This window comes from Rhea pennata, chromosome 22, assembly GCF_028389875.1.
Source record: "Rhea pennata isolate bPtePen1 chromosome 22, bPtePen1.pri, whole genome shotgun sequence".
In the NCBI taxonomy this organism is placed as follows: domain Eukaryota; kingdom Metazoa; phylum Chordata; class Aves; order Rheiformes; family Rheidae; genus Rhea; species Rhea pennata.
In genome coordinates this window covers 8,378,977-8,391,633 of record NC_084684.1, presented here as the reverse complement: position 1 = coordinate 8,391,633, position 12,657 = coordinate 8,378,977, and the positions used below count along the sequence as shown (strand labels likewise).

At 56.4% G+C, this 12,657-nt stretch overlaps 1 protein-coding gene across 1 annotated transcript; it reads left to right on the top strand.

Moving 5' to 3' along the window:
* Window positions 1-11,423: 11,423 nt before the first annotated feature.
* Window positions 11,424-12,624, top strand: C22H1orf174 (chromosome 22 C1orf174 homolog; the record flags this gene model as incomplete). Its single annotated transcript, XM_062593728.1, has 2 exons — window positions 11,424-11,708; window positions 12,478-12,624. Coding segments are annotated over 2 exons (393 nt in total), but the record flags the coding sequence as incomplete, so codon positions are not given.
* Window positions 12,625-12,657: the final 33 nt, after the last annotated feature.

Here is a 12,657-nt window from a genome sequence, read left to right as displayed (position 1 = left end):
GGGCCCCGGCAGTGGCGTCAGCGCGGCCGGCGAGGGGTCGCGCCGAGTGCCGTGAATCACCCTCGCTCTCCGGCCTCTTCTCCCCCCCTTTTTCGGAAACGGCGGATTTACGGTCGCCGACCGGCCCGCGGCGCAAGCGGCCGCGGCGGCTGTGCCGTGCCCTGGCCGCGCGCCCTCGGCTCGAGGGGGGCCGCTGGGGTCTCGCCGCTGCGAGCGCCGCGCCGGTCCGAAACCCTCTGCTTTGGAAGCGGCGGGGGAAAGCAATGTTTTGTAGGAAGGAGTTCATGCCGGATATAAATTTGAATGGCAGAAGCTTAATATATTGCAGGCAGGAGCTGTTCCATCGCTCCGGGGCTATTAAAATTTTTAATCAAAGGTTTCTGCTATTAAACTGCCTGGGTTGGCAGGAGCGTGTTGTTATTACGGGTTAAAACCCGCCGCGGTCCAAACGAGCGGGGAATTAATTTGGGACGCGGCAGCAGGCACCGGGTCGAGGACTGTGCCGGGGCGGGGGGCGCTCGGCGAGCGGCGGGGGGGAGCGCGCATGGCCTGGGAGCAGGGACTGCGCCGGCGGCGGGGGCGGCCGCGCCGTGCGGGAGGGAGGGCGACGACGGGCACGGGGACAGACGGACACTCAGCAGCGGGCGCGACGCGGGGCCTGGCTGCCCGGGCTGTCGGGGCGTCCGCAGGGCGCCCTGCAGCGGCTGCGCCGCGCGGGAGCCGGGCCAGCGGCGGGGGATCCCGCTGGAAGTCGGAAGCGGTGAGTCACGCGGCGCTCGTGCTGATTGCTCTGCTTGGAGTCTCACGCACCGGTAATTACCCCTCTCCTAATTCCCTCGTTCGGTATTGTGATAGGTGGATTCGTCTCTGTTTCTCCAGCTTGTCCAAACCCTTATTACACCCTGGAAGGGAACCGTTGCCCGGCTCTCGAGCTCGCCCCGCGCAGCCCCAGGCCTCCGCGACGCAGAGGAGGGAACGGTTCCCGGCAGCCGAGATGCCGGCTGCCCCTCCTGCTGCTCTGCTCCGCTCCGAGACAGGACAAGGGAAGGATTCGCCAGGCGTCGGTGCCGGTCAAGCCGCGCTTCGCCGTTTCAAGCATCGCTTTCTTGTCCTCTCTCTTCTGGCCCTGCAAGCTCCCCCCGCACGCGGCGGCCCCGCGGGCTGCCGCTGGCCAGCCGGGGCCGCGGGGCGGCAGCTCCGCCGGCGCTCCCGAGGAGCTCGCGCCTCCCGCCGCTTGCAGCGGCTCCTCGGGGAAGAGCGACCGGAAGCGTCGCCAACGGGCTCCATGGGAGAATTTCCAAGCAGGAGCAGCGCTACCTGTTTGAGAAAATGAATTGAATTTATTTGACAAATGCTTGCAGACTCAAGCAGCAAGTACATCCATAACTGGAAGAATTACTCGAAAACAAAGCCTGCTGCGGCTGCTGTCGCCTGTTCTGCTCCTCTTCTGCACTTTTTCACTTGAAACCGGTGGGAGATGGACTGGGGAGAGGGAAAGAGGAGTTGGTTTCATCCACAAGCAAGCGCAGCCCTACCCCGCTCCGTTCCGAGCGTCTCGACAGGCCTTCGCTGTCTGGCTGCGCTGCTGTCTGGCAAATTTAGCACATCGCCAGTAGGTTGCTTTAATAGGACTGCTGTGATTTCAGGCGAGCTATAAATTTGTGTTCCCCTGTAATTGCAAGAGTACACCTTAGTGCTGCTACCGTGGCAGAGAAAATGGTTCTCCCCGGTCCGCTGGAGATTTGGCAAGGATGCAGGCACAAACAGGATAATGAACGTTATTAACTTGCCCGTTTCACAGACTGAGCTTAAATATTTAAAGAGCAGCATTCCTATAGCAGAGAGGGGCTTAAAATGATCTTACGTCTAAGGAATACTTTCCTCTCCGCACACAGGGATTTGCACGGGGAACTTACTTTAGCATTAATGGGATTTATACGTTTGGAACATATCCTAACGCTGTGCATCCTTGCTATCTCTTGTCTGAGTAAAACGAGCCTGAATTTTTCATCTTAATTGCAGACTCATCATCTGGAAGAGACATTCTTGTACCGAAAACCATCTGCTTTTAGATCTGTTCCTCAAGGTATACAGTGACATTGTCCCCAGCCTCTGCTATTTGTACTCTGCATTCGGAGAGCGCGGCTGCATCCCAGCAGTGCTTTGCATTTCAGTAATCCCTCCAGCCAGAAAAGCCCCAAATGCTAGAAAGACTCCTCCTTTGCAGCCGGTTGTTACAAGGTTTGGCTGCTTCTGTTTTCTTACTGCTTTTTAGGTTGCTACTGTAGCGGAAGAAGAAGTTACCTCCAGTCCCCCAGGGATTTTGGCAAAGATGCTGGCACAAAACTAGCTCGGAATGACCTTTAGGACGTGTTAGTGAAGAGGAGTATCATTATTGTAACTGAGTTCAGTAACAGCCCCTGGATTACAAATACTTTCCCACAGCCCCTCAAGAAAGAAACGCATCTTGTCTCCACAATTAAGCAAAGAAATTAAGCCAAAAAGCTTGCATCAAGGGGAGGGAAGAGGACTAAACCACGTGGAGGGGAAATGCTTTGACTTGACTGTAAGGGCTGGCCCCTCTCAGCCGCGCGACCAGCTTGCTGAGCTTTGGAGAGAAGCTTCCCTGCTCAGCACAGCGGAATGGCTTTAAAATATTCTTCAGGAAATTTGTGGCTGGCTTCCTTCCAAAGTCCTGGGCGTCTTTAACGCCGCGGTTGCCACGTTAGCGGAATCCAAAAACCCCCCTTCCGACATGTTTATGGAAGTGCACACCTGCACCTTTTCGTAGTTCCCGAGGGTGCAACCCAGGCAATCCTGGAGGGGTTCTTCCTTCCCGGCTTACTAGCCACGGAGACAAAACCGAGGAATTCACACGTTTCAGGTGGAGGAGCTCGACCAGAAGCTCCAAGCAAACAGGATCGTGCCATTGCAGTAGCAGACCTTTGCCGCCCGTCGAGGTGCTCCTCAGAGCAATCCAGGATGCTCCAGACGGGCCAGAACAGGGATTTTAACGTAGCTCTACGATTTGCCACTTCTAACCTTAAAATCCATCCTGACAAACTCCGCTGCTCTGAAAACGTGCTGAGTTAGGCAGAAGAGCAGAAGTCCTTGGTCACGTTGTGACTATCTTTCTGCAAGACGTAAAGAAGCAGTGACAGCCTTGGCAACCGTATGAAAACACACAGAAACCTGTAATTGTAACGTACTGGTAAGTTATGAGCTGCCTTCCCGAACGCTGCGCGGTACCTTACCATTTCTTTTCCTATTAAGCAGGGTGACAAAATCACAGCCACGAGCATTGTAGAGCATCTCCTTAGGCGCCGCTACTGTCTGTGGAGGGCAGGCTGTTTTGGCCGCCCGTGCTATTCACTGGGACGTGGTAGAGCTAACGCTCGTTTACATTCCCTCAGACCCTACCAGGCTCTGAACGAACGCCTTGCACAGCCTGCATCGTTGCGGAATCTCCTGCCCACCCCGGTTTACACCGTGTTTCAACGCTTTCTTTTGATCACGCTGACGGCAGGACACTTGTTCATGCCGTGCAGCCCTGCTTCTTTGCTCCCCTAAGTACGGCACCCGCGGGGAAACCTTTGTCCAAACAGCCTCTAACTCCCCAAAGAGCGAGAGCTGCAGGCTTTGCCTGCTAATTGAAGTGACAACGAGGAATAGACGGTCTTATTCTTCTGTTCGTTGGTGGTTTCTATTCGTGTGCTCTCACATCAAATCAAAATATCAAAATAACCTCTGCTGTATGCCCCACACAACTTTGGGCTACTAGAAGGACATTTGGAGAACTGCTATTTTTGGTGGAAAGGGATAGCCGGCACGGGCTGGCCAAGAAGACTTAGCGCGGAAGGCCCAGGACACAGGGTAAGTAAAAACCGCAACGCGCAAGCCTTGACCAGACTCCGCACAAGCTGGCTGAGGACACACATCCCTGGAAGCGCAATACCCACCGCTCGGCCTGCTCCGTCTCGGCCAGCGGCCCGGCAAACCCGGGCGGCGCTGGGCCCGCTTGCTCCCCGAAGCAAAGCCATCGCAAGCTGTGGGAGTGCTCGGTTACAGCAACCGTACAAGCGGGTTGTAACAAAGATCTGGCTTCATTACCGAAGCCTTGCAGGACTGATACTGCTCCTCCCGCACTGACGGCCCCAGCTGGAATAAGTGCCTAAATGCGCCGCACTCCAGGACACTAGAGCAGTTGTCTTAGCATGAATCTTTCCAATGGTACAATATTGCTTGCTGTTGCATGAACAGAACATGTCTCCTCTGATTAGTTTTCCCTGCTCTTTTGAGATAGATGCTGTCTGAGGATCCCCACTGGTGGAAGATCTTCTCTGAGCTACAGATGCAGCTTTTTACATGAAACCCCTGGCATCAGTAGTGAAGGAAAACCAAACCCTCTAACAGCTTTTTAGATGAAGCATGCTGCTTTTCTGGAAAGAGTCTGTGGGATTTGACAAATTGACCTCGGTGGCTTCTTCTCCAGAGCATTTCATCTCTAATTATCCTTTTTTAAATCTGTTATGGTATTGAGCCGTAATGATATTTCCATAGAGGCTGAAACTCCCACTCCTGTAATATGCCAGAGAAAATGATGCCTCTCGGAAAACACTGATAGGTTGGGGTTTTTTAGTGTTTTTTTTTTCCTTTGCCAATGACAAGGTGCCTCCTGGCTCAGCTGCCTCCTGCATCTCAGACTGGTGACCGCTGTAGGGACTGCACCTACACTCTAGCCGACTCCGTCCTTGGAGACAGGATTCAGCTACCTAGCAACTGGCAGTTCTTAAAAGCCAAAAATTAAATCCTTGAGGTTTTCTAAACTTTATCTATTGAATTATCACCAGATAAATGGCAGAAAGCCATCAACAATTAAATCAGTGACAGGGAGAGTGCTACTGCGTAGCAACCGCGTCAAAGGCAAATAGAAATATCCACGGACTCAGGGCTGCAAGATTTGCACTGAGCTCTGACACGAGACGTGCTGTCGACTCACAGAGCCACGCCGTAGGCTGGGGCTTCTGCACTCGTTTGGGCTGCAGCTCCGTCGAAAGGGAAGTTTCATTTGAACCTGCGTTCTAAGGGATGTGCCGGCTTGTTAAAATCAAACGGGCATTTTTAAGAGTTCGCAAAATCGGAACGGAAAACGTCCTGGCAATGCTCTGCTTTCAGTGGCTGTGTAGATTGCCGTTTGGGTGCAGCTCCCCGACAGCCAGCGCCGCTGAAATGGGGGCAGACCAAGGGGTTTGCCCCTCCGGGGTGGGAGGGCGTCGAGGAGCGCAGGCCCCCCGTCGCTCCTCTGCCCGGGAGCGGCTTGCACACAGCCCCTGCGGCGAGCGCCCGCCGCTGCCGCGCACGGTCCGGCTCTGCGCCGTGGGCCGGGTGCCCGCAGGCGTTTTCTCCTCCGGGTGTCGGTGGCTCCGCTCGCCGGCAGCGGGACACACCGTTCCTGCCCCCCACGTGCCGTCCCGCGGTCCGAGCGAGGACGCCGGGCGAGGAGGGGAGGGCAAGAGACGAAAGACTTCCCGAACCAAAGGCAACTTCTGCCAGCGGCCGCCGGCGTCACCCTCGCCCGCCGTGCCGTGCCGCCCCGCAGAGCGGTCCCGCGCTCTCCTGCGACGGTTTCCTTCCCAGGATTTCCTGCCGCCCCGGAGCAGGAGCGAAGCGGGACAGCTCCTCGGTGGCAGGCGTTTACGACAGCGGCGGCGCAGATGTGGCCCACGCTGCCTTTGTGTTGCTAACGGGCGCCGGCTCGTTCGGATGGGAGCAGAAAGGATTTGTTATTACCCGCAGACAAAAGAGGCGAGAAGATAATTCCTTTCTGTCCCCAAAGCGATCTCTACAGGAGGGTTTTGAGCCGGGTTTTCAGCAGTCTCCCTTTGGAGACCACCAAGCAGGCTTTAAAGAATCCCTCCTATTTTTAGCAGCAACATAATATCGGTGGAAATTGAATAAACTTCCCTATCGAATGTTTATCCTATTACGTTGGCTTAAGCAGTTTAAGCTGCTGAAATCAACATTGTGTTTTTATTTTTAATGAGCCTTCTGTAAAACAGCTTCTTCTATCATTGTCAGGTGTGTGCACATCCGCGGAAGAGTTACATTTACACCAAACATTTTAAATACCCGCTTAGCAACAATGCTAAATAACATGGAGCGTAGGAAATCAAGCTGCAGGTGAGCAAGCCTGAGGTTTGCTGGAGCGTGGGGCAGAGGGAGAGGCGCTCCCCCTCCGCTTCCCCCTTTCCTGGGAGCGTCCCGAGCAGGACGGGCGCGGAGCGGGGCGGCCTGGGCGCACGCGCCGGGGGACGCGCCTCGGGGCTGTGCCGTCTGCGCCCGTCTGAAGGCTTGTGGGTTTTGGTAGGTGTCCTTGACCTACTTCTGCGCAGTAAAAAAGCCCAACAGTTGCTAAGCGCAGCACTGATGCTAAGAGACTCTCTGCCTCAGAGGTGGGAGCGAGCCTGGTCTCGCCGCGCGCAGGCAGTAAAGCTGTCCCGGGTGGATCGCCGGGAGGACCGGGACGGTGCCTGCACCGGGGGGACGGAAAGGGCAGCGACGGGCCCAAAGCTGCTCGTCACCAAGACGCGTGCCAGCTGGGAGCAGCGGGTTACCAGCACAGCTAAATGCAACTGCTGCAGCCCCCAGCTCCCCCCTGCGCTTCCCAACGCAGAACAGCGCAGAGAGCTGAGCTGGGGCCGCCAGCACGGCACGGCACGGCACAGAGCTGCGCTGCTCCGGAGGGGAGCTCCGTTCGGGCGCTCGGCTCCGCGCGGGCGGCTGCGGCTCCTCGCCCGCTGCCCCGATCTCAGCGCTGTGCCCGCTCGTCCGAGGGCTGCGGAGAGGGAAACGGCAAGAGCGGCGCGGGAAAGTGAGCGCTTCCTCGGCTGCGACGGGATGCAGTCGCTGCAGGCCCCGCCGGCCGGGCAGCTCCCCCGAGCGCTGCCTCCCCTGTGCCTTCGGTCCCCTCGCTGGGGCAGCGCCTTCGCGCCAGCTCCAGCCTGGCGTTGGCGAGCTTGGGGACGGAAAGCCGCCTTTCCTGCTCGTCTCCGCGCGCTTAATTTCCTGTCTAACACTGACCCCCAGTGTCTGGCAGCCGGGAGGTCTAAGCGGCCCCGGAGGCATGGCCCTGAGCGGGCAGCCTGGCCGCCAGCGCCGGAGCCCGGGGCGGGCCGTGCCGGCTGGTGCTGCCGGGCCGGGCCCGGCTCGAGCGGGGGCTGCAGCGCCTCTAGCCCGCTCCCGGCGGAGGCAGCCGAGCCCTGCGCTGGGCGAGGAGTCGCTACGCGGTCTCTGTCGCCTTGGGCAGGCTCTTTCGCCTTCCCACCCCCCATCTGCCCTTCTGCAAACAGGGAATATAGCGATAATTCCCGCCAAAAGGGGAAGTCACCGATCAAGAAGTGCTCAGACCCCTGGGAGATGGCTGCCGCCTGGCATAAATCGTCCAGGGTTAGATACCTGGATGCTGGCTGTTTCTCTCTTAGCTCTAACTGTGAGAAATCTGCCCCAAATCTGCATTGTAGCATTTATCTCTGCACCCTCTTAGACCGATGCTCTGCCCGGCTTTGGCTCTAGGAATAGTTAAACGGTGAACAGAACAAAAGCAACTTCTCAGATGTAATTTAAACCGTAATCCTTGCAACAAAATGTTCCGTAGAAGAAAAATGTGGTGAAAAGGGACTGTTTGCTTACATAACTGTAGTTAAAGCAACTATTAAACTAAGGCAGAAGAAAGTTCTGTAAGTTGCTGTTCTGCTTTTTAGTGGCAACATGTAATCAAACTGGTTCCTGGAGCAATGGTAATGATTTGGCTCAGTGGGACATTTTGTGCGGGGAGAGATTTACCTGTGTTTCACGGAATGCTTTAAAAACCAGCCCTGCTCAAAGCAGTTAAAGCCTTTGGAAGGGTATGAAACCTTGGGCAAATCAGCTGCCCTGAATTCACTAGGTAACATTTGTGCAGCGCTTTGGAAAGGATTATGGCTATGTAAATGCTAGAGACTGTCGTTAAAACCAGTTATTTTGTATCAATAGTGCAGAGGACCTTGTTGCAGGGACCTGTTCCCAGGCAGGAGCCGGTCCTCCGGCTGTATGCATCCCAGGGAGGTCCGCGAGAGCAGCGCTTCAGTCAGACGCATGAGACCCGCTTGAGACTGAGTCCCTAAGGTTTTGCAGTAAGCTAACGGGTTTCATAGTTTTTCTCTTGCTCTCTTTCTTACAAAGCCTATGCACTCCATTCAGTCGTATTAACCTGCGTCTCACATTTGTTCCTTGATAAGACATTAGAAAGAAATCCAAATTAAGACACTCAGAGTTTGTTTCAGGTGGCAGTCTTAAAATTTCCTTATATATCATAAATTCCCTGTTAGTTCTGTGTCAGGTCTCGCCGGTTTCTGATGTGAATAATGCAGCTCTGCTTCAGATGTGCGTGGGGCAAAGACACTCAAGGCAGCACTTTTTAAGCCCATGACGGCTGATGTCAGAGGCGCGTTTGGGTTGCAGACCCCTTGGCACGTTTCAGTTCTAGCTGAGGTACCAAGTCATTAGAAATTCTGCTGGGAGACTGCATCTAGGAATAAACCCCAAATTTGTGGTTCAGCATTCGCCGTCCTTAACTGGGTTGGCATGACAACATCAGTGTGGTGAGACTGGCTAGAACAGCAGCTAAAAGGCTGTCTTCTAAAGCTGAGCTAACGTATTGCGGGAGCTTGCTCTGCCAGGGCGGCACAGAAAGTGGCAGGCAGAAAGGCTGCTCTGCCGCGGTCCAGACAGGGAGCCAGGCACTTGATGCTACTTATTACTCCGGCTCATCTTTCTGCTCTCTCCCCAGGTGTGTTAATGAAAAAGAATTTGTCTTAACTAAAAATAACTTTTCCAACTCACGAAAAGACCTTTCGGTGCTCCTGCTGGATTACTGTTTAGTTTGATAGATCACCAGTTCAGCAGTTAACAGCCGTTATGTTTTCTGGCAATATTTTTTTTTCTTTTTGGCTGCTGTCTCTAACATGTCACTAATGTTTAGCCAAATGAACTCGGAGGATTTTAACAGACAGGGACGCTGCGGAAAGTGACAGGCGCAGAGAAAAGTGCTGCAAGAAGCTAATTTACACATTCAGCTTCACAGCCTGAACCTTCCTTCCTGTTCAATAAGCTCATCAGCTGTTTCTTCATAGCCGCCAGCCAGCTTTCAGCGAAATGAGGGAGCTCACAAAACCTTCCTCTTCGTTGCCTGCTTAGACAACAGAGTCTAATAAAAACCACTGTTTAATATTGTTGAAAATAAGTCCTCTTTTATATGGAAATGTGAATTTAATATAAATAGTTTGCGCTGCTCTGCTTCTGACTGAAGGGCTCTTCGGCGGTTAGCCGTCACTGCCTAGTCTTTCAAGTCACTCAGGAGACGCTGGCTGCTGATGAAACGCGGCCTAATCTCAGAGGGGATCTCCGCTCTTGCTCGTCTCTCCTGGGCTGCTTTCTGCACTGCATGACGGATGTTTTCTCAGAAAGGGGTCAGCGGGCTTTCAGAACAAGCAACGGTATCTGCAGCTGCAAAATCACTGCTGGTTTTCTTGCAGGAGAGACAACGTGGTGACCATAATGCAGCAGCTCTGCGAAGGACCCCGAAACTTTCCGACCGTGTCCGGGGAAGGTTTTTTGTCCCCACGAAGCGTCTGTGGCCCGGGTGCAGAGCCTCGGGCGCTCGGGGCCGCGCGCCCGGCGCTGCCGGCGCGGCTGGGGCCGGCCCACGCAGGGCTGCGCGAACCGGCTCCCCGGCTCGGGCGCGGCTACGCCTGCGCCGCGGCTGCTTCAGGCTTCGGCACCGCTGCCCGCATTGCTCTAATAAGCGTGTCAGCTTTGCTAAGCAGCATGAAGAATGAGAAGCACAGTGTTATGGAAACTATATATTACATTCTCCAGAATTAGATTTTTTCTTATGATTTTCAGGTCATGGGGAAATTGAAACAACAAAGCTGCTTCCTAGCAGCAGAGATGCTGTTTTTCAGCCGGCTCCAGTCCTGTTATGTTTATGAGGCAGAGTATAAGTTTTCACGCTATAATGAAAACAATCATCTGTATTTCTTGGCTGCAAGCAACAATACTGCGAGACTAGGGCAAGTCTCCTTGCTCTGGGAGGAGAACGTGAATTATCTCAGCCACAGAGCAAAGCACGGGAGGACCCTTGAGCAGCGCGTGAAACGGCAGAGCAACGTTTCAGGCCCGCCCGTGAACTCCGGACAGCCGGCGCCTCGCCGCTCGGCACACGGCAACTCGCACTCCGCTGCCGGAGCCCTTGGAGTTAAAAGAGGGATTTGGGTTACGACGTAACGTAATTCGTTCCCTGGGGGCTGCAGGAAAGAACTGACAGGCCTATCTGCATAATAAGTCCCTAAGCGCGCATCTTCTGGTACGCTAGCTGCTCTTCCAGAAGGAAGGCGCCGCGGGAGGCGGAAGACTGGAAACGTTTATGACCCGTGGAGCCATCAGGCAAAAGTCGGGTTTTGGTTCTCTCCAGGCAGCACCTGCTGAGGGGATGCTGCAAGCGAGACCCCGCGCCCGCTCTTCGCCGCAGTGCCCGCACGGCCCTTCCCGGCGTGACCAGGCCTCCCCTTGGGGGAGCTTCCTGCGGCGCACGCAAGCCGAGCGGAGGGCGCGGGGCAGCCCCACGGGCGCGCCGCGGACACGAGCGGCGCCGCCGCGGACACGAGCGGCGCCGCCGCAAGATGGCGCCCGCGCGCGCCCTCCACAAGATGGCGGCACCCCCTCCCCTCCCCGCCCGCGCGCCCTCCCCAAGATGGCGCCGGCCGCCGCGCGCGCCCTCCCCAAGATGGCGGCGGGCGGCTCGGCGCGGCGGGCGGCGCGGGCGCCGGGGCCGGGGCGGGGGCGCCGCGTGGGGCCGCCCGGCGGCGGCCGCAGCCGCGTGCAGGCCCGCAGCGAGAGGGGCGGCCCCGCGCCCGCGGCGGCGGCGCGGAGGGCGAGCCCGGTAGGAGGTGGCCGGGGCCGGGCGCCGCTTTGTTAACCGCGCTCGCGTGCGCGGCGCGGCGCGGGCGGCCCTGCCCGGCCGTCGAGGTCTCCGGGGCGGCCGCGCCCCGCGCGCCCCGCCGGCCCTTTCCGTTGCTCTCCGGCTGCGCGCTACAGCAGCCGTCCGTGCCAGCGACGCGCTGGGGCCCGACGCGGCGCCCGCGGGAGCGCCGGCCGGCCGCCCGCTTGGCGGGCGCGCTGAGCCTCGCGGCCCGCGGCGCCTGGTGTCTTCCTTTACGTGCGTGTGTGTTTTTTGATGTAAGCCTTAGGGTTTTGTCTGTTTTTCTTTTTTGCGACAGCCCTCCTCGCGCAAAGCGACCGACCGGCGACCCTCCAAGAGGCTAAAGGGGGCCAAGAGGGGCGCGGGGCGCGAGGCCGGCGCCGAGGCCGGGCGCCGCGTGGAGCCTGGGGCCGGCGGCGCCGCGGAGGCGGGCGCGGGTGGGCCGGGCCGGCGGCGCCGCCGCGGGCCCCCGAAGCCGCACGCCGCCAAGCCGGGCGGCGAGCGCCCGGGAAGCCGCGCGGAAGAGGAAAGCGGCGGCGGGAGCGTGCTCCCGGGCGAGGCCGGCGCGGACGCGGAGGAGGGCGGTCCGCGGCGGACGCCGGCACGGCTCGACGACAGCGCTCTCGTAGACGAGGACAGTAACCAGCCAATGCCGGTGGACCGGTTCTTTGGAAACGTTGAGTTTTTACAGGTAAGGTGATGCTTCTGCGTTGCGTCTCCGAACAGCAGTAGGCTGCCTCCGAATTCCGGGGGACTGTGCCTGGTGTCGATAGCCCTCCGGAGAAGCGCTCTGTCCTCTAGATAGAGAGACCGACCTCACTCGGAGGTGAAATTGCTTGCCTGGCCGAGTCTAATTCAGAAGTAAAATCTTTCCTGTTCAGACTTTATTATTCCAGTTCCATAGGATGAATATTTTTACTCACAAACATACAGATAGCTGCTTTATGGAGACAGAATTTTGTTTTTTCAGGGTAGCTTTTCACCGGTCGCTGGCTCTTTATTGTGGTTACTTTAATTCTTTGGAATAGACACCGGTTTCTGACCAGGTCTGCTTTTGGACTGATAGACAGAATTATGAAGTCAAATCACAGGTCCTGCCTCTAATGCACCCTACCTTTGGACAAGTGATGTTTTCTTTTTTCAGCTGTTTAGCAAGGATTGGTGTTTAGCAGGGGTAAGGAGGATTCGACTGTAGAGCACTTAGCCCTTTCTGACTCCCTTTCTAAGAGGGTGGAAGGAACGCCAGCCCTCACTTTGACCGTGAGCCAGCACTGCTTCACGCAGGTTCCCCTCCGAGCACTTCTGCTTTAGCTTGAGGTTTATGCAGATGCCGTCACTTCTAAGAGATTTGTGTTAGTACCTCGTGTATCAGGTGTAGGAGAACGGGCAGCATTGGGCTCACAGAAGTGTGCTATTTGCAGCGATTGTTTTTCCTTAAGGTTCTATCCTTTTTCTTGAAGGACATCCCAGCAGTTGCCCTTGCAAGCACGACAGTGAGCAGACGAGAATTTAGAAAGCTGCATTTCATTGCAAAGGAAGATGAGGAGGAGGAAGAGGATCTCCTTTAACTACAAAATGTAAAATAAAGACAACTATTTTTTTAAGGATTTTATGACATTATATTGGGTAGTGAAATGTAA